The sequence below is a fragment of the Podarcis pityusensis genome, assembly GCF_964106645.2.
Source record: "Podarcis pityusensis genome assembly, chromosome: 14".
NCBI lineage: Eukaryota > Metazoa > Chordata > Lepidosauria > Squamata > Lacertidae > Podarcis > Podarcis pityusensis.
In genome coordinates this window covers 28,848,004-28,868,878 of record NC_138039.1, presented here as the reverse complement: position 1 = coordinate 28,868,878, position 20,875 = coordinate 28,848,004, and the positions used below count along the sequence as shown (strand labels likewise).

Here is a 20,875-nt window from a genome sequence, read left to right as displayed (position 1 = left end):
ACTTGTAGCCCAACAGAGCTGGTCCACACTGGCCGGCAGCCATTCTCCAGGGTTTCAGGCAGCAGTCTTTGCCATGAAAGATAATGGGAGAGGATTTACCCCAGCAAATTATTTGTCAAAATTACAAATACTTAAATACAAACGGCCATTTACCCTCGCTAGATTCAATGTGCTGCCATCTGCCTTATTGCAGGGCAGATCTGAGGGCGGAACGAGTCTGCCCCTGCGGCTTGATGGAGGTAGAAAGTGTCTCTCATGCCTTGTTACGCTGCTGTTTCTACGGGGATATACGCTCGGTATTTATTACCCCTGCTATGCAAAAATCTCCAAATGAATCCGAATTTCAATGTCTAAAATCCCTGGTAGAGTACAAGGATCCTGAGATCACGTTAAGGGTAACCAAATTCTGTGCAATTGCCATAAAACTTAGGGAATAAGCTGTGCTATCATAATGATTAAGGTTTTAAATGATAATTTTAGGTTATATGTTAGTGACTAAGTTTTAATTTATATATTTTTAAATTGTTTCTATATCTGTATTGTCCCTGTTACACCTAATTGCAAATTCAAATGTATCCCTATCGTGTTTTATGACTACCTTGATATTTTATGTGGGCTGGAACTTGTCTGTGACCGAAATAATAAAATTCATTCAGTCTTTTCCATGCTGGGGATTGAACCTAGGACATTCTGATATTGCAAATGCAGGTGTTCTACCAGTAAGCTACGGCCCCAGCCCTTAAATATATGGCCACATGAAGTTAATTTTTTGCTGAGAAAGGCCCTTGGTCCATCTTGTCCAATGTTGACTGCCCCACCCCACCCCCAGCCCCAGCCCTGAGGTCTTTCCTAGCGTGGGGTGAAACCTGGGACTTTCAGTATGGACAGCAAGAGCTCATTCACAATGCTCATCTCTCAGCTATCGGTCAACTCAAACAAGATTTCAGAATTTCATTTTTAAAAGTTCCTGCCGGCAATATGTACTTGCCTGTGTGTGCAGTCTGTACTAACTGACAAGTACCTTTTACATTTAATTAACAGCACAACTTACAAGTGCCACTGTGTGCCTGAGATGCTGTAGGTTCTGACAGTAAAGAGATGTGAGCCTTGAGTAGCCGGCTGCATTTGCAACATCTGCCACATTTTATTTGCACTTCTGTCCAAAACTAAGGAATTGCCTTACTTAAGCATGTTAGCATACAACTTATTTACAAAGGGGAGACTAAGTGCTTATTTGCATTTCTGCCTACAAAGGAAAACAGGTTTTCTTTCCCCTGCAGCTATCTAGAACCTCAAAGGCTTACAAGAATAATAATAGTAGAAAAAGGCGAGCTTTGCCCAGAAACCTTTCCATTGGCTTCTATCAATTGCTCATAAATAAATACAACCAGCGAGAACCACCCAGAGTCTTCATACCTTGATTGCAGAGTGGGCCAAAAAATCCTGGGAGGCAGTCACAATGTCCTGTAATGTGATGACAGGGGACAGTGCTGTGAATGCACTGGGGACACGGCTGGCTGCATTGATGTCCGTAGAAACCAGGTGGACAAACTAAAATAAATAACAAAAGCTGTACTACAACTGTAAAGAAGGCAGAAACAAGACACTAGTCCTCATCGTTACTACAGTTATTTGCAACAATGCATGCAGTTTACGAAGAAAGCACCATACAGTTTAACCACTCGACTACATTTTTTCTTAACTGAATGCATTTTTATATGTTGTTTTCATGAATCTATCTTTTTAATGCACACCTTCCTAATCCTATATATTTTCGCACCCATTATTTGGCTGGAGAACTGCAATGCAAAATTTGGATTCCGAAGGATGGCTGTGTTTCAGTTTGGGTATTGTTTCAGAAAGCACAAATTAGGAGGGGCTTTGCATTTAAATCCTATGCCCTTTTAAAATGTGTGTGGGTATTAGGTTGTTGTTGTTTTTATTCTGATTATGTATTTTGTGGTTTTTATATGCTGGTTTTATTCTGTCAACCATCCTGAGACCTGCGGGTATAGGGCTTTATATAAATTCTAACTCCAATAATAATAATAATAATTAACAACAACAACAACAACAGGAAACAGAATCGAATTTCTCCTCCATCTCTATATTCAAGACACAAATGAACTATCAGAAGCAAAGAAAGGAACAAAAGCAACAAGACCCTCCATACCTGTCAGGCCTAGTGGGGAGAAGCAGCAACTTGAAATATGCAAGTTCAGTTCAGGGACAGATCTGATAACGAGGGATACTTAGGGGGCAGGTGCAACTCCTGGCATAATGAGGCCGCCGATAATGGAGGAAGGAAGCCAAGCTCCAAGCAGACCATCTTGGGCTATACAGCCAGATTACATGGATAAGATGAAGGCACTCAGATGCCCTCCCGGCCTGTGCACCACCGACTGATAGAGCTAACCTGTTATTTCTCTCCTCTCTCTGGAAAAGTTTCAATTTCCTCTTGTCACATTCTAAACCCTGGGGATATAAAGTTTGCAAAAAGAGAGAGGAAGAAACCCCCCCTTGGTTCCCTGACTCTTTGAGGGCCTCTTTTGCGGGTCTGGAGAGCAGTTTTACAGCCAGAGAGAGAATTGCCGTGAACTCACAGGGAAAGAGGGGCTTGTAATTGAAATGCACAAAGGCCGTGGATGGCAGCCCTGGCCCAGGTCAGCACTGTAATGGCTTTAAATAAAAAAGAAAAACAGCAGCTGCAAGTTATTTGGGGGAAAAGGAGCTTTTGCCTGTGCCAAGGCTGACCTGCGAAATTTGGGGCTGGGGAATGAGAAGTGAAGTGGGAATTTTGTGTGTGTGCAAAAGTTATTTGCAGAGTTAAAGACACTGGTTCTGTAAAGAGCCATTCTGAGTTTAATCGCACAATTCCAGTGTAGACTCAGTAATTGTGTTTGGGTGTTCCCGCCATACAAACTGCATACCTGTGGATGGGATAATTGGGTCAAGCTCCGTTCTACAACCTCTGTTGTGGATCCCTCATCCAGGCCTTTTTTTTGCAGGGCAAGGGGCTAACTTAAATAAAATATTGGTTGGGGAAGGGGGTAAGCCCTGCCCTGAATAATCGGTCCATCAACTTTGCCCCCTCCCACCCCTCAAATATTTTATTGGGGTGTCCGAGATCCCTCAGCCGTGAGGAGTTGGCTCCTATGGCCACCTGCTTCCCTGTGGTCTCCTCTCCACGTAATGGCTGAGGAGGAATTAGGGATGGGATGAGGCAGGTATTTGGCCAATGGAAAGTGGAGAAAAGTACGCAGAGGAAAGTACGTAGGTTGGGGGGAGAACTTACTTCTTTGGCACAGGGGTCCTCGGTAGCCTGGTGCACACTCGCAGGTCCCATCCTCTGGGGAGCAGGACCCTCCATTTTCACAGTTGCAGGTGATGGAGCAGTTGGGTCCCCATCGTCCTTCTGGACAGACACTGTCACAATGGATGCCTGGAGAAGAGCAGAGATGCAAATCCAAAATGCTTCACAACTGATGTCTTTATGTGACTGTAAGTTGTTTAAACTGTTTTTCATATTGTGCCTTAATTGTTGCTAACTGCCCGGAGCCTTAGGGTGAAGGCACTGAGGTGTAGGCGGGTTCCCAAGAGGTTATCACACACAGTGATAACAGCAAGAACCTTTATTGAACTAACAGAACTGGGCAACTGCTTATATACATTTCTGAAGGCCTGGGCCACTCCCATTCCCAACGTGATTGGCTGTCTAAACTTCCCAGCGGCGAATCATGACTCAGAATTTAAGGGCCAATGGCAGAGGTCCAAATCCTGAAATGTTCGTGATTGGATATCATGTATCGAATTAGAACACAGGGGCTCAGAATCCTTAGTCCAGACTCAAGTTTAGGCAAGCACAGACCACTGAATACATAACAGCAGTGCTTCCCCCCAAAAAATGTTTAGGGGTACTCTCATTTTCCTACTCATATTGAAATACTGCCCCTCAATGAGGCCAAACTTAGATTCACAAAATGTTTAAGGGTATGCGTCCCCCCAGGAAAAAGCACTGCATAACAGGCATGATAATAAAATACCAGCAGAAGGACATCATTGCAATAGGTTGTCTCATACCAGTTAATTTTAAAATATAGGAATTCATTTTTTAAAAAATGATATTTATTGAGAATTTTAAAGTTACAAAGAAAAAAGAAGGAAAAAACAGGAGAGAGAAAAAAAGAAAGAAAAAGGTAGATAAAAATAACAATTAAACAATACAAATCAATAAAAACCACAGTCAAAAGGAAAAACAAAACACACAATACATCAAAATCAAAGAGCAAAAATAAACAAAAAATTTAAAAACAAATCCAATATTCCCAAGTCCTTAACTTTCATTAACTTATTTCATCGACCTCCTCACACCTCCCTTTTTTGTATTCTAGTTGTTAATTATCTCAGCAAATCCTTTCCATCTTTCACAATATTCTGTCATTAAATTACCTTAATCTATTTTAACCTTATCTTACCATAAAAAACCTTAAAACTTAAAAACTTAAATCTTATTTATACCAAATTCTTTTAACCATAACATATTCATACATAATTCTTTTTAACATTTCTGCTAAAGCCAAATAATTTCATTCCAACATTTTTCTAATACTCATTAATTTTACGATACTTTTCTAAATAAATTTTTATAACTTTCTTCCAATCTTCATCCATCGTCTCTTCTTCCTGGTCTCGGGTTTTGTCAGTCCTTTCTATCCCATCCATCTGATCCATCAACCTGGTGACCTTGTATCCGAAGCTCTTAAGTCTTTTCCATGTCTCTTCCGCGGGTCTTCTTCATGTTTATACCTGTACTTTACTTTGTCTTCTGCTGATGTTATTCTTAATCTCCTTCCTTTCACTCGGGGAGACTCCAACTTGACAATATCTTTGTCCCTTCTCGACAAGTCAGCCCCTTTTCCATAGTCGACACTGAAATCCATATGATATTTAAAGGCATGTTTCAAAGTCCCTCCAAAGTTAAGGGCCTCCACAACTCCGAACTCCCCCCGGCCCAAAACCAGACTCAAAAGGTCAAAACATCCCTGCATAGGGGGATCCATCCAACCCCCCATCTCCAAGCCAAACAGAACTCCATCTCTCCAAATCTGACTTTTTCCAGGTTCATTCGTCAAATCCAACAACTCATGTTCCTGCTGGGCCGCAGCTCTCTCCATCTCCGCCACTTGAGGCTCAGCAACAACCTCCTCCTTTATCTGATCTGTCAAAGCACATTCCTGGGTTAATTCCTGAGTGGGTTCTATATAGGTACCCACTGCCTGTCCAAAATTTCCAATCGCAACAGTCATCAAATCCATCTTCTCATGTAACTGTTCCAATAAAGCACTTGTCTTGCAAAAAGCAAGCACCAAAGCCTCCTCTAAGCACATTCTTGTTCAAGGTCAAAGTCTGGTCCCACGATCTTTAATCTCTACAGCTGCAAAGGACTCTAATAACAGTTTCACAAGCTCCCTCTAGGGGAAACAATTTCTATTTGTATCCATCTTTTTTTTTTTTAAAGCAGATCTAGCAACAAAGTTTTCCTTTTTCGGATATTTTGTTCCTTTTAAATGCGAAAGGGAACAATGGAATCAATATGTTTCTCTTCTTTTGACTATCTGTCAAAAACGTTTGTCCATAGTCAATGAACTTCCCCAAAACGTCTGTCCTGACACCCCGCTCCCAGGTTCAAGACGGTGGAAATTTACCTTTCTTTACTCTCTCTTCTGCAGGTTTAAACAGTCTAAAAAAGGTTCCCCCCTCTTCTCCTGCTTCCAAGGGGGGTTCAGTAATTTTAAATGATGAAAATTTAATCCTTTACAAACGACTTTCCAGACTCTAGCTTACGATGTCTTTGCTTCAAACTGTTTACAAAAGCGGAAGGCGGACTTCCTGTTTAGACCTTCCCGCTCCGGTGCCAAATTACGAAGTTTAGTAATCCAGTTTTCCGTTCTACTCACGGGTACTTGTTTAGAGTCCAATTGTCCACAGGAAAAAAGTCAGCGCTCTCCGACAACAGCAATGCGGCTTCACTCCGTGAAAAGAGCAGTCAATTCGAAGCACCGCTCCACTCACCCCACGTCGCTCCGGATCCCCGAAACCGGGTTTCCCCGCGAGTAGGGGAGGCGCTAAAGGTGCCAGCCGAATCCCAGGTCCACAGGCTTCTCTCGCCTGTGGTTTTTGATGGGTCTCCACCTCGCCGTGGCGGTCCAGACCCTAATTTTCACGGAGCGGGTTCCTCCAGATCAGAGGAAGCCCGCCATTGCCGGTGGCGCTAACCTGGAAGTCCTAAAATATAGGAATTCATTTTAAGGCTAGTATTACATTTTAAATTCACAATAAAACTGGCAAAATAATAAAATGCCTGATATTATTTATGTTAAGTCATACAGGGTAGAGTCTAACAGGGTGATGGGCATGGCCGCTGTGATGGTGGCCCCCTTTGTCTTGGCACCCAGGCTGCTTCATGCACTTTGGGAGACATATGTCAGAAGCGGCAAGAGGGTGGGGGTGGTGGAGAAAGGCAGCGACCCTTCCCCTGAATTTGTAGCTTCAGCGTGGTCTTTCAGGAAATAAGCTTCCAGGTAGGAATGTCAAAAGAATTGCAACAGAGATAGAAAAGGAAGTGGGAATTGTTGCAGTTTGCATGCTCATCTGTGGTGAGGAGCTTAAATCTGTGATTTTGGTGCTTAAATTGTATACCGCCCTTCATACATGGACGAAATGGAAAAATAAATGTTCTCTGATTATTAGGACACGGGTTATGTCCCCGCTCTGCAGAGCACTTAGCATAGTGGATAGATCCTACCCTGGACTCTCTCTTTATTCACATAAATTTGTATGCTCTGCAAACGTGCATAGATGCAAATCCAGGCACCAAATGGCTCCCAGGGCAATAGTTTGGCATTTATTATGACGTTCAAATCTACCAAAGTGCACTCTGTGTGTGCAGAGACTCTTAGCAGGTGATTTAAAGGCTCTGTCCTCCAGTATTCTAATTAGTGACATTTAAATAAGGGCTCCTGCTCTTTCACTTGTCAACAAGTGAATTAAAATAAACCAGGGCCCAATCCTGCAAGCCCACGGAGGGTCTCTAAGGAGCTGTTACTCATTTGTGTAAGACTCACGAGGGCAAGACTTTATTTTACTCAAATTAATGGGAGTACTCCTGAGAATCATATAACCTGATCAGATTTGAGCTGGAGCAAGGGTGCATGTACCTTTAACAGTTGCAAAAGAGGGGGATTCTCACGTGGACAGGAAAAAGGCATTGAACTCTCCCATGAGCTGAATTGGTGGCACTTTCTAAAATCTGATGAGTCTCCCCATTTTTTGCATTTGAGTGAAGGGGAGTCCTAGGGCAGCTGCAGGAGGGGATCCCTGAGGTGGGGGGGGGGGTGTCTGTGCAGCTGAGCCATCCAGGATTGACCACAGCTCCAGGGTGCTGCAGTTGCTAACACATTCACATTTTGTTAGAAGTTTGAAACACTAAAAAGGGAAGTTTATGTATCCCCCAAATCAAACAGTTATATGTCCCTGGACCCCAAAATAGACGTTAGAATACGCCATAGGATACACCTGCACAATTGCAACAATAATAGTTGTTCAAAGCTATCATCCTTCCAAAATACTTGTAAACACATGATGATAATGCACAGTTTTCACACACACACCTATAAGTTAGTTGTATTTATTGATTTTGGGGTTTTCTTTCCTCCCCAGGCAACACATACATTCAAAGATTTCTGTGCTTAAAATACTGCCGTTTTGTGTGTTTCCTCTAATAACTTTTTTACTTGACCAGGAGGAACTGCTTAAGGAGTGATACTGATGTAGAATAAAATGTCCCTATTTTCATCTGAGGAATAGTAGAGGGCATGCATCTGAACTAATTCAATTCCATAAAGTTTGTTTTGTGGAATGGCTTTTAATCACAGTTGCGATGTGTGGTAGGGCTTTGGTCTTTGAGAGCAAATGCAGCACTCTTGGTACTCTCTGAACTGTATCATGGGGCTGCAGCCAGCTGAATTACGTCTGCAGTTTAATCGCTGAACCTGCTACGTGTGAATGTCTGTGGGCTTGACCTTGCCCAAACCAGCATGGAAGAAACAGCATTTTTCACATGGTTGGGTTTAAACATGACCAAAACCACCACAACACTTTCTTGATGGATGCACTGGGACCTTGGCATTAGCAAGGTAGATTTGGAAAGAAAATCAGCCCGTAGTTTGGGAGTGTTGTTCTCAGGGGCATAGGGGGAGGGTGCGGTGGGGGCAGTTTGCCCCGGGTGTCATCTCTGAGGGGGGTGACAAAAAGGCACACTGCGGGGGGCTAGGCCCGTCACCCCAGGACGCAGCTGCGCGAGCTGCTGCCACACAGAGAATCACACCGCTGCAGCCGCATGTGGAGGATTGCACTGCCACAGATGCAGCTGTGCATGGAGGATCGTGTTGCCACAGCTGCAGCTGCTTGCAGATTGCACTGCCACCGCACAGCAGATTGCCCCCCCCCGGTGCACGGCGCCCATGCTCCAAACACCCATGCAGCCAGCTCCGCCACTTGCTGTTCTGCTTTGAAGGAGTAGCAAGTTTATGCTCTGAGTCTCCACTTTTGATGACCACTAACCACCACTTAGTGCATTCCATGTGGCTAAAGGCATGGGAAAGAAAAGAAAGGAAAAGGGTTGGGAGGTGTATATTGTGCAAGGGAATAAATAATCATATGTTTTGCAAAACCTCTCCTTCACTGCCTTCTGAATATTTTAGCTCAGTACCCGCAAAGCAGAATGCACCCCACCAGCTATGTATGGCAACCCAGCCAGGGGCTGATAAACTTCCGGTTTTCAATGTCTGCCTGGCCCTGCAAAACCAGAAGGGTTGTCATTGCACTGACAGGCCACACACTACATGCCAGGAGGCGGGGGCTGCGTTTGGCTCCGCAGGTCACATGCTGCGCAGGTCTGTTAAAGCACATGAGCATCAGACGAGAGCTCAGGAGTTTGCTGCCTCAGTGTGCCTTGAGATCTGATACAGACCTCATTTAAGCCAGCAATCCCTACACCATCCGGAAGTTCTTTATCAGCCAAGCGCATGTTTCTCGCGGATAAAAGGATAAGCGCGGGCGATGACTCCAAAATACCTGAACTCAGCCAGAGTTTGGATTATATGTGCTGCCATGGATAAGCTTCATTTCAGCTCATTTCCTGCTTTTTGATGGCTTCATTAGGCTGCCATGAGGAACATACCATGTTGGTGGACTTGCTACCCACTCGGACATCCTGCTTGGAGGATTATTAAAACTGACAGAACGATCACTGTCGAGCATACGTACAGGGCAGTTTTCAAAAATATCTGTGGATAGTGCACTAAAGGAGCATAGCAGGACTCATCCCTCCACCCACCTCTATTCAAGTTCAGAAATAATTACACATTTCAGAAGGGATGTTGTACCAAAGCCAGAGGCATCTTAACATGAGGTTCAGAAGCATGTTGAAAGTAAAGAAAAGCACAGCTTTATATTGCATTATATCATGGACTGACTATATTACTGACATATTACTGATAAGCACCTGATGAAGTGGATGTTGGTTCATGAAAGCTTACTGCCCCAATAAAATTATTAGTCTTTAAGGTGCAACAAAACTCTCTTTCTTTTGGCTGTATTAGTGCAACACAGCTACTCCCCCTGGAAATTATTACTGATCTAAACGTACACTATAAGGAAACAAGGCACCATAAATCAATTCCCTTTCAATTCAACCACAAACCTAAAAATAAATAAAAGGTGAGTAAAATAAAATAGGAAAGAAAAAAATAAGTAACAATAACAGAATATCATAATTGCTCTACTGGGCCAGGTGGAAAAGTCCATTTGTTGCCAGAGACAAATGGGTGGGCCTTTCCACACCTCACCTGGCTGGATGCCAGATCACCAAGATGGAGAACAATAGGCCAGGAGAGTTAGTGCTGGAAGGAGAGTTTGGCTGATGCTGCAAGCTAGAGACACAGAAGCTGGTCTTGATCCTTGCAAGACCCATAGATATGGTTTAGAGAACTCCCTGGGAATTGAGTGGAGAGGCAAGATTCATTGCATTGATGCTGTGACTGAGGCCCTCCAAGTTATACTCAGGTTGTATATATGTGTAAATAAAACCATATATCCTAAAGACACCACATTCTCCATTGACCTTCATTCTAAGGAAACCAAACTCTGGGCAAAGCACTATAACCTCTAGACTTTCCTGCCACTTGGAGATTGGGGTGTGTGCAACAATATGATTTGGGAGACTTTTGCTAACCATGCTTGCTACATTTCAGTTGTGTTAGGGGTCCTGATCCCTTGGGAGAAGCTGTTTGGCAGCACCCATAAAAACCCAGCAGGCAATAAATGACTGGGGGGGGGGGGTCCATGAAGTGGCTTAACCCACCACGGACCTACTTGCGCAATTAGAATGCGTAACCTAGTGATCCCCCTTCATGGATCACTGCCTTGCCGAGGCAAAGGGGCTTGAATAACTCAGAGAAGCTATGAACTATGTCGAGGAGGGCACCCAAGATGAACAGGTCATAGTGGAGAGTTTTGACCAAACGTGATCCACCTGGAGGAGGAACCGGCAAGCCACTCCAGTATCCCTGCCAAGAAAACTCCATGGACAAAGACAACAGGCATATAAAAGTTATGACGCTGGAAGATGAGCCCCTCAGGTCGGAAGGCGTCCAACATGCTACTGGGGAAGAGCGGAGGACAAGTACAAGTAGATCCAGAGCTGATGAAGCGGCTGGGCTAAAGCCGAAAGGACGCTCAGTTGCGGATATGCCTGGAAGCGAAAGGAAAGTCCAATGCTGTAAAGAAAAACATTGCATAGGAACCTGGAATGTAAGAACCATGAACCTGGGTAAGTTGGATGTGGTCAAAAATGAGATGGCAAGAATAAATATTGACATCCTGGGCATCAGTGAACTAAAATGGACGGGAATGGGCGAATTCAGTTCGGATGAATATCATATCTACTACTGTGGGCAAGAAACCCGTAAAAGAAATGGAGTGGCCCTCATAGTCAACAAAAGAGTGGCGAAAGCTGTACTGGGATACAATCTCAAAAATGATAGAATGATCTCGATACGAATCCAAGGCAGACCTTTTAACATCACAGTAATCCAAGTTTATGCACCAACTACTGGTGCTGAAGAAACTGAAATTGACCAATTCTATGAAGACTTACAAGACCTTATAGAAGTGACACCAAAGAAGGATGTTCTTCTCATTATAGGGGATTGGAATGCTAAAGTAGGGAATCAAGAGATAAAAAGAACAACTGGCAAGTTTGGCCTTGGAGATCAAAATGAAGCAGGGCAAATACTAATAGAGTTCTGTCAAGAGAACAAGCTGGTCATCACAAACACGCTTTTCCAACAACACAAGAGACGACTCCACATGGACATCACCAGATGGGCAGCATCGAAATCAGATTGATTATATTCTCTGCAGCCAAAGATGGAGAAGCTCTATACAGTCAGCAAAAACAAGACCTGGAGCTGACTGTGGCTCAGATCATCAGCTTCTTATAGCAAAATTCAAGCTTAAACTGAAGAAAGTAGGAAAAACCACTGGGCCGGTAAGATACAATCTAAACCCTTATGAATACACAGTGGAAGTGAGGAACAGGTTTAAGGATTTAGATTTGCTGGACAGAGTGCCTGAAGAACCATGGATGGAGGCTCGTAACATTATACAGGAGCCAGCAACGAAAACCATCCCAATAAAAAAGAAATGCAAGAAAGCAAAGTGGCTGTCCAATGAGGCCTTACAAATAGCGGGGGAGAGAAGGCAAGCAAAATGCGAGGGAGATAGTGAAAGATACAGGAAATTGAATGCAGATTTCCAAAAAATAGCAAGGAGAGACAAGAAGGCCTTCTTAAACAAGCAATGCAAAGAAATAGAGGAAAACAACAGAATGGGAAGAACCAGAGATCTGTTCAAGAAAATTGGAGATATGAAAGGAACATTTCGTACAAAGATTACCATAATAAAGGACAAAAGTGGTAAGAACCTAACAGAAGCAGAAGACATCAAGAAGAGGTGGCAAGAATACACAGAGGAATTATACCAGAAAGATATGGATGTCTCGTACACCCCAGGTAGTGTGGTTGCTGACCTTGAGCCAGACATCCTGGAGAGTGAAGTCAAATGGGCCTTAGAAAGCACTGCAAATAACAAGGCCAGTGGAAGTGACGGTATTCCAGCTGAACTATTTAAAATTTTAAAAGATGATGCCATTAAGGTGCTACACTCAATATGCCAGCAAGTTTGGAAAACTCAGCAGTGGCCAGAGGATTGGAGAAGATCAGTCTACATCCCAATCCCAAAGAAGGGCAGTGCCAAAGAATGCTCCAACTACCGCACAATTGCACTCATTTCACACGCTAGCAAGGTTATGCTTAAAATTCTACAAGGAAGGCTCAAGCAGTATGTGGACCGAGAACTCCCAGAAGTGCAAGCTGGATTTAGAAGAGGCAGAGGAACCAGAGACCAAATTGCAAACATGCGCTGGATTATGGAGAAAGCTAGAGAGTTCCAGAAAGACATCTACTTCTGCTTCATTGACTATGCAAAAGCCTTTGACTGTGTCGACCACAGCAAACTATGGCAAGTTCTTAAAGAAATGGGAGTGCCTGATCACCTCATCTGTCTCCTGAGAAATCTCTATGTGGGACAAGAAGCTACAGTTAGAACTGGATATGGAACAACTGATTGGTTCAAAATTGGGAAAGGAGTACGACAAGGCTGTATATTGTCTCCCTGCTTATTTAACTTATATGCAGAATTCATCATGCGAAAGGCTGGGCTGGATGAATCCCTAGCCGGAATTAAGATCGCCGGAAGAAATATCAACAACCTCAGATATGCAGATGACACAACCTTGATGGCAGAAAGTGAGGAGGAATTAAAGAACCTTTTAATGAGGGTGAAAGAGGAGAGCGCAAAATATGGTCTGAAGCTCAACATCAAAAAAACAAAGATCATGGCAACTGGTCCCATCACCTCCTGGCAAATAGAAGGGGAAGAAATGGAGGCAGTGAGAGATTTTACTTTCTTGGGCTCCATGATCACTGCAGATGGTGACAGCAGCCACGAAATTAAAAGACGCCTGCTCCTTGGGAGAAAGGCGATGGCAAACCTAGACAACATATTAAAAAGCAGAGACATCACCTTGCCAACAAAGGTCCGTATAGTTAAAGCTATGGTTTTCCAAGTAGTGATGTATGGAAGTGAGAGCTGGACCATAAAGAAGGCTGATCGCCGAAGAATTGATGCTTTTGAATTATGGTGCTGGAGGAGACTCTTGAGAGTCCCATGGACTGCAAGAAGATCAAACCTATCCATTCTGAAGGAAATCAGCCCTGAATGCTCACTGGAAGGACAGATCCTGAAGCTGAGGCTCCAATACTTTGGCCACCTCATGAGAAGACTCCCTGGAAAAGACCCTGATGTTGGGAAAGATGGAGGGCACAAGGAGAAGGGGACGACAGAGGACGAGATGGTTGGATAGTGTTCTTGAGGCTACCAGCATGAGTTTGAGCAGACTGAGGGAGGCAGTGGGTGACAGAAGTGCCTGGCGTGCTCTGGTCCATGGGGTCACGAAGAGTCGGACACGACTAAACGACTAAACAACAACAACAACCTAATGATGGATTGCCTCCCCTCATTTTAAATACTGCCAACCCAGACTCCTGGAATTAAGTGCAAACGGGGATTAAGGGAAGAGTTGTCACGTTGCTTCCTCCATTTTGACAGCAATATTTGGACTAGAATTCTTTCATTGTAAACCGGGCTATTTATAAATGGAGACAATTAAGGAACATTATTTCTTGTCTTGAGTTTTTCAGAGAATGACACCAGCTCCTTTCTTTTAAAAAGGCAGGAGCATTAAAATGCACCTCCGTTTCCCGCGGCAGAGAAGTCACCTCTAGCTGAAGACTAATGAGGCAGTATCTTCCCAGGACTAAATAAAGGCAAGATGATACCTGATGGGGATACTGACTTAACACAACGCAGAGGTGGTGGAAGGGAAGCCTTAATCGCATCTAACAGATGAGAGCAGGATCACACCTTTTAAGCATGTTTAGATTCCAAAGGTTAGCAAAGAGAGATAGATAGCAAATACATGGAGTGGCCCTTATTAGAAGCTTTTCAGTTGCACAACTCTCCATGTTTACTTGTAGTATGATAAAGGCAGAACTCAGTTGTATCTATTTGACATGACAATTACACCTCTCTCTCTCTCTCTCTCTCTCTCTCTCTCTCTCTCTCTCTCTCTCACACACACACACACACACACTCATATACACACATATTTATTTTAAACAAACTGTTTTACCTGAAATCTGAAACAAAGAAACGACAGTAACAGAAAATGAAGTGGGGTCTTTTGCTCTGTTACATTAAATCTATTTTTAATTAGCTCTACAACACTCTTTCATTTAAGTGCTTTCCAACTAAATTTTAATATCTTCTTTTAGAAATGTAGGCAAAGAACAGTTATGGTGCTCATTAAAAGACAGATGGCTGGATAGATGGGATAGAGAAAAAACAAAAATGCTGATAAAATGACACCAACCAAGAAGGTATGCAGGGGCGATATTTTCACCTGCCTTATTCCACCATGAACATGTCAAAAGTGTGCCTCTTAGAAAACAAGGAAGGGCAGCACTAAGGCAATCTACAGCTGTAGCAAACATCCCTATTCTTTCTAAAAAAGTTAGATTTTCTATGGTCCAAAAGAGAGAGAAGGTTCGTGGAAAAATGAAAGAGGACAATGATTTGATGGCATCATGGAGATGCCCTGGGGGGTGGGGGGGAGAGGGATCAAGTAAATAAAGCATGGCATTTTCACCCTCGTGTTTGGAAAGATCCTGGATCTCTTCCTGGGACCACCATAGTCTCAACTCACACAAACCAAAAAGTCCCAAGAGAGAAACTGTGAGTCCTGTGCAGTGCTATATTTTTCTAGAAAAAGAGGTGCCGGAACTCACCATGAACGCCACCCTTGTTCTCTTATAATGGCAATGGCGCCCATCTGAGAGGTGCCAGAACTGAAAAAAGTCCTGGTCCTATGTGCAATGGGATTGCTTTAGGGTGTATTTTAATTATAGTGTATTTTAGTAATGTTGTGTATTTTTTTTACATCTTGTAAGCCACACAGACGCTTGTTTTGGTATAATGATGGTATAATTGAGCAGTATAATACAAACTGATAAATAATCATCATCACAAAGGATGTTAACATTTTTGTACTCTGCCACTTCTCCCCTCTGCCTATGGCATGAAATTGCTCTTGTTGAGGAGAAAGGAAAATCCTTCCCCCCGGCTTCGGCCCTTGCTGTGTTTCCATCCAACTTGGCTGAACTGCAGCTCCTGCTCCTAATGAAACCGGTTGTTCATGCCTCTAGACAATACAACCACACTTCTCCAAATGCAGGAAGAAAGGAAGGAAGGAAGAAGGTGGATTGGAATAAATGAGAGCTGGAGGCTTCGGCCTGGCTCTGCTCCTCCTATCCCCCTGACTGTGGCAGAGTCTTGGGGGGGGGGGTTTCTTGCTACTGAACGGAATCTAATTATTTTCTCAGGGATGTAAGACCTGGAGAAATTACAGGATGTAGCTTCCTTTCCTCTTGTTTCAAAGTGGGGGAAAGGAAAGAAGGATCTGTGGGGAGATGGCTAGATCAATGTATACGCTGTAATTATTTTATTATTGGAGCATGCTCTCTCTCTCTCTCTCTCTCTCTCTCTCTCTCTCTCTCTCTCTCCACATTAAAAAAAACACACCACACATTAATCACCATCTCAAAGTACGTTCCACAGAAATTAGTTTTGACAGGACTTCAATAGACATGGTGGATCTGACGCTAAACACCCTGCTACTCTCCTCTGTCTTCTCAGCATGGCACGAAGTCATAACAGCCACTTGTCTCTGACATTTGGATAGCAGTTCCTGGAGTGCGGAGAGAGATTAGGTCTGATTCACTGCAGGCCATGTGAGCCTGTCAAAGCTGCAGAATTGGTGCTGGGTATCAAGGAGATTTTGAGGCACCTGGGAGCTCCCTAGCTCAGCCAGAGCAGCACCCAGACAAAAGGGAAGGCAATCCTTCTGTCTGCTGTGACCTCGAAAACCCAGCAGCGGCCAGGACACTGAGTCAGGAACAACAGAGAGTAAAATGGAGAAAAGAATACTAGAACTGTAATACTAGAACTGGTGGGCCTCCAGTGGAGCCGAATGTTGGAAGATTCAGGATAATTTTTTTAAAGGGAATGTTTTCATGTTGCAAACTATTGAAGTTGCTCCTGCAGGAGGCAGTGATGGCCACTAATTTGGGTAGCTTTAAAAGAGGGCTGGACCATAAAGAAGGCTGATCGGCGAAGAATTAATGCTTTTGAATTCTGGTGCTGGAGGAGACTCTTGAGAGTCCCACGGACTGCAAGAAGATCAAACCTATCCATTCTGAAGGAAATCAGCCCTGAGTGCTCACTGGAAGGACAGATCCTGGAGCTGAGGCTCCAATACTTTGGCCACCTCATGAGAAGAGAAGACTCCCTGGAAAAGACCCTGATTTTGGGAAAGATGGAGGGCACAAGGAGAAGGGGACGACAGAGGGCGAGATGGTTGGATAGTGTTCTCGAAGCTACCAGCATGAGTTTGGCCAAACTGCGGGAAGCAGTGGAAGACAGGAGTGCCTGGTGTGCTCTGGTCCATGGGGTCATGCAGAGTCAGACACGACTAAACAACTAAACAACAACAACAAAAGAGGACTGGATAAATTCATGGAGAACATTGTCAGTGGCTACTAGTCATGATAGCTAAGCTCTACCTCAAAGGTAGTAAGAAGTATATTGACGAGCTGGAATGCGTACAGAGGAGGGTGGCCAAGATGGTCAGGGGTCTGGAAACTAAGCCTTATGAGGAACGGTTGAGGGAGGTGGGTACGTTTCACCTTGGAAAGAGGAGAGTGAGAGGTGATAGGATGGCCATCTTTAAATATCCGAAGGGCTGTCACATGGAAGATGGAGCAAGCTTGCTTTCTGCTGCTCCAGATGGTAGGACTCAAACCAATCGAGTCAAATCACAAGAAAGGAGATTCTGACTAAACACGAGGAAGAATTTTCTGGTGTAAGAGCTGTTGAACAGTGGAACGAACCACCGTGGAAGGTGGCAGAGTCTCCTCCATGGGAGTTTGTAAAGCAGAGGTTGGATGGCCATCGGTCAGGGATTCTTTAGTAGTGATTCATGCTTTGTAGGGGTTTGGACTCGATGACCCTTGGGGTCCCTTCCCACTCTACAATTCTATGATTCCAGTGAATGCTTCTGAGTCCCAGCATGCTCTTCCTATGCTCTTATTGCCAGCTAAGGAGCTGGACGGGGTCCTCACTCTGAGTCAGATGTTGGTGATCAGGGGACCATTGAACTTGAGGCAGGAACTCACTGAACCAGATGCCACAGCACCTGGGCCTACAGAACCAGAGCCAGGACCAGAGCCAGGACCCAGCCCAATAGAACAATGAGTGTACCACTGCTACAGGGAAAAGACTATAAGCTCAGAACATTTGTTTTGCATGCAGGGGTAGACAACCTTTTTCCCCCTTGGGGAAAATCCATCATGTTTCATGTGCCAGCTCTGGGCAGAACCAGGCAGAGACTAAAGTGTGCCAGACTGATTTATCCAGAACAACCACCACCCTGCTTCCATCTTCACCATGGGACGTCTCAAACTGGAACTCTCAAACTGAAGGATGTGCAACTGAAACAGCCCAAATTTCTTCCCAGATGGCATTCACCTCCAAGTATCTTCCCTTTCCTCAGTTGAAGGGGAATTTGAAATTGTAAGCTCCTTTGGGGTAGGGACCTTGTCCCCTTACATACTTGATCTTCTCATGAAACCACCAAGCCTCTTGAAAGCATACCAGCACGAGTAGATACATGGGTAGCACTGCGACGGGAAGATAAACAGCATTTCCGTGTGCTATGACTTCTGTCATGGTATTCTGTGCTCCAGAAGCAGTTTAATCATGCAGGCCACATGACCCGGAAAAGCTGTCTGTGGACAAATGCCAGCTCCCTTGGCCTGAAATTGCCAAATGTGGCTGGACTTAACTGTCCTGGGGTCCTTTACCTTTACCTGCCTTGATGGGGAAGGGCCATCTCCTTTGCATGCGTAAGGGCCAAGATTCAATCACCAATGGCATCTCTAGGTAGTAATGGGAGAGACCGCTGCCTGAAACCTTGGGGAGCCACTGCCAGCGGTGGAGCTAGCCGCTTGGGCACCCAGGGTGAGGATCCACCCACAGGGGTGGGGCGATTGGTGTGGCTGTGTGATCCTCCCAGTGGGGGGCCCATCGCGGCATGTTGGCACGATCCTCCTGGCAGGGGTCCGATCACGGTGCAGCGCTGCCTGGGCAGCTGGTTGTGGCGCTGCACGCGATCTGCCCAGGGGGGATTTTGTCACCCCCCTCTGGGATGACACCCGGGGTGAAGTGCCCCCACCGCACCCCCCTTCCTACGCCGCTGACCACTGCCAGCGAGTGTGGAATTGCTGAGCTAGATGGGTGATCTAACTCAGCATAAGGCAGCTTCCTAAGTGCCTAGAAGAGATTATTCTGCAGAGATGCCAATGCAGGATGGCATGGGGGCTTACTTATATCTTATAATCCGGTGTCTGGTGATCTGTTTGTCCTTCCCAATGACTCTGCTGTTTTACCTCTACCGTCGCACTGTCCTCTTAGTGCCTAACAGCTTGTACTTTAATCTACTCATTAGCAATTACAGAGGCACGCTCGGTTGTGTGTGTACCTAGCATGCCACTGCATCCATTCCGGGCTGGATAAAGGGGAATACAACAGGGCCATTTGAAGGAATAGCATCTGATTAGCTCCATCTCAGCTGCCCAGGAGGAACAGATGGGAGTGGAGGTATATTGAGGCTGTCATTCCTGAACTTAGTGCTGGGGCACATTAGGGTGGTGCAAGAAAATAATTAAAGGGCTCAAGAGAACCCACGCACAGAGGAGGCGGCTTGCTGTTTTCTCAGAACAAGCCACTGGACTTCCATGTCATCAGCTCTTGTTTGGTGGCGGAGGAAACCTAATTCTGCCACAGCTTAGCACCGGGTGCTGTTGGATCATTAGATCACCTGTGAAGCAGACATGAGAGCAGATGGCAGAGGAATCTGCCTGCTGAGGCTTTGTTTGCATCACAGTTCTGGCCTCTGTCCAGTTACGAGTCATGCACAGAATAGAAACATTGGGAGGGGGGCTTCCTATAGGGTGGTTTATTGTTGGCAGCCCTGTGTGAGTGTGTGAAATGCTGGCTTGGGCCCTTGCTTGCTCTATGTGCTTTGGAGTTGGGTGAGATTCAGAAGAAAGGCCCATGCGCCCCTTGTTAGTGGTGGTCAAGCCATTGGTGTCTTCCCCATAAGGTGGAGCAGATTTGTGTGCCCTCTAATGTGCTGCATGCTGCGCTCTGCCTATGCCTTGTGTCTTCTTAGAATATCATTGTCTGGCGGCTGGTTACATGGATGGTGTACCTTTTCTAGGTTCATAGCTCTTTCTGGCATGCGTGTAGAAATCTGGGGAGTGTCTATCTGCCTGCATTGAGTCATTGTGACTGTGTAGCTCAGTGGCTGAGCATTTGCTTTACCTGCAAAAGGTCTTTGGTGCAACCCCAGACATCTCCTGTAGAACCACACCAAACACACTCACATACTGTATTATCTTCATCACCAAAGTGTAACAGTCTGGGGTTGTGTGGGATGGAAGACCCATTACTATTTCTGCAGCACGGTCCCTGTCCCCAGTAACCTACAGCCACCCAATCAGTATGAAAAGGGACCTTTTTAGCCGATGTATGCTTCAAAGATGAGCATTTAGCAACACCGAAAACACAAGGTGCTTCCGTTTCAGGAGAATGATGTGCAAGTTCTGCTACGTACAATGGAACTTCAAGGAAAAACACAACTTAAGCCACTCTGATAGAAGATATTGTTGTTGTTGTTTAGTCGTTTAATCATGTCCGACTCTTCGTGACCCCATGGACCAGAAGGTATTGGAGCACTCCAAATCATTTGCCCATGTATATGCACAGAAAAGAGCAGATCTAGCTGAAAGGCCAGATCTGCATTTATTGTTGCAAGCATCCCTAATTATTATTACCGTATAATTTTAAGGTTACTGTGACCTTGGAAAGTTGCATCACCTTGCAAGGGGCATGGCTGTGAGACTCATGAAGGTACCCAGCACTTCTGAATATGTTACTGGCCAAATGAGTTCATGGTGGAGGTGAGATTTGAACAGGGAACTCTGATCTTCCATCCCTTGCCTACTGGTTTGTAGTACCAGCCTTTCCCAATATGGAAGGAAGGTTGTGTCAGTTGGGGCTGATGGTGGCAGCAATCCAGAACATCTGGAGGGACTCAAGCATGAGGAAGGGCTGTGCTCTATGGCAGAGTTGGGGCATCTGTGGCCCTCCAGATGTTATTGAGCTGTGGTGCTCACCATTACACCTCAAGCTGTCTGAGGCTGATAAGAACTGGAGTCTAGAAACAACTGCAGGACCACAGGTGCCTCATCACTAGGTTAAGGTGTAAGTAGACTTATAAAGTATAACACTTCCACCTTCATCCCACTCCCATTTTTGTCCATTTATTTGAGAAGGTATGGTATATTCTATTTTTTAAAATCTCCCTTCTCCTTCAAAAATTAAAAAATAAAATTCCGGTTCATGCCCTAAAAACATCTTCTTGGACTATCTTTTGCGTAAACAAAAAATAAACTTGACTAAGATACTGATCTAGTTCTACTGAGTTGGGCACCTCATCAATAAGTTCCAGAGG

At 44.7% G+C, this 20,875-nt stretch overlaps 1 protein-coding gene across 7 annotated transcripts in view; it reads right to left on the bottom strand.

The window, feature by feature from the left end:
• The window catches only part of MEGF11 (multiple EGF like domains 11), a 352,698-nt gene that overhangs the window by 54,258 nt on the left and 277,565 nt on the right, over positions 1-20,875 (bottom strand). For all 7 annotated transcript variants that reach the window (XM_080982103.1, XM_080982104.1, XM_080982102.1 and 4 more), the window contains 2 exons: positions 3,296-3,442; positions 1,417-1,551 (listed from right to left, as the gene is read on the bottom strand). In XM_080982103.1, coding sequence (XP_080838229.1) covers positions 1,417-1,551; positions 3,296-3,442 — 282 coding nt within the window. The remainder of the gene's footprint in view (positions 1-1,416; positions 1,552-3,295; positions 3,443-20,875) is intronic.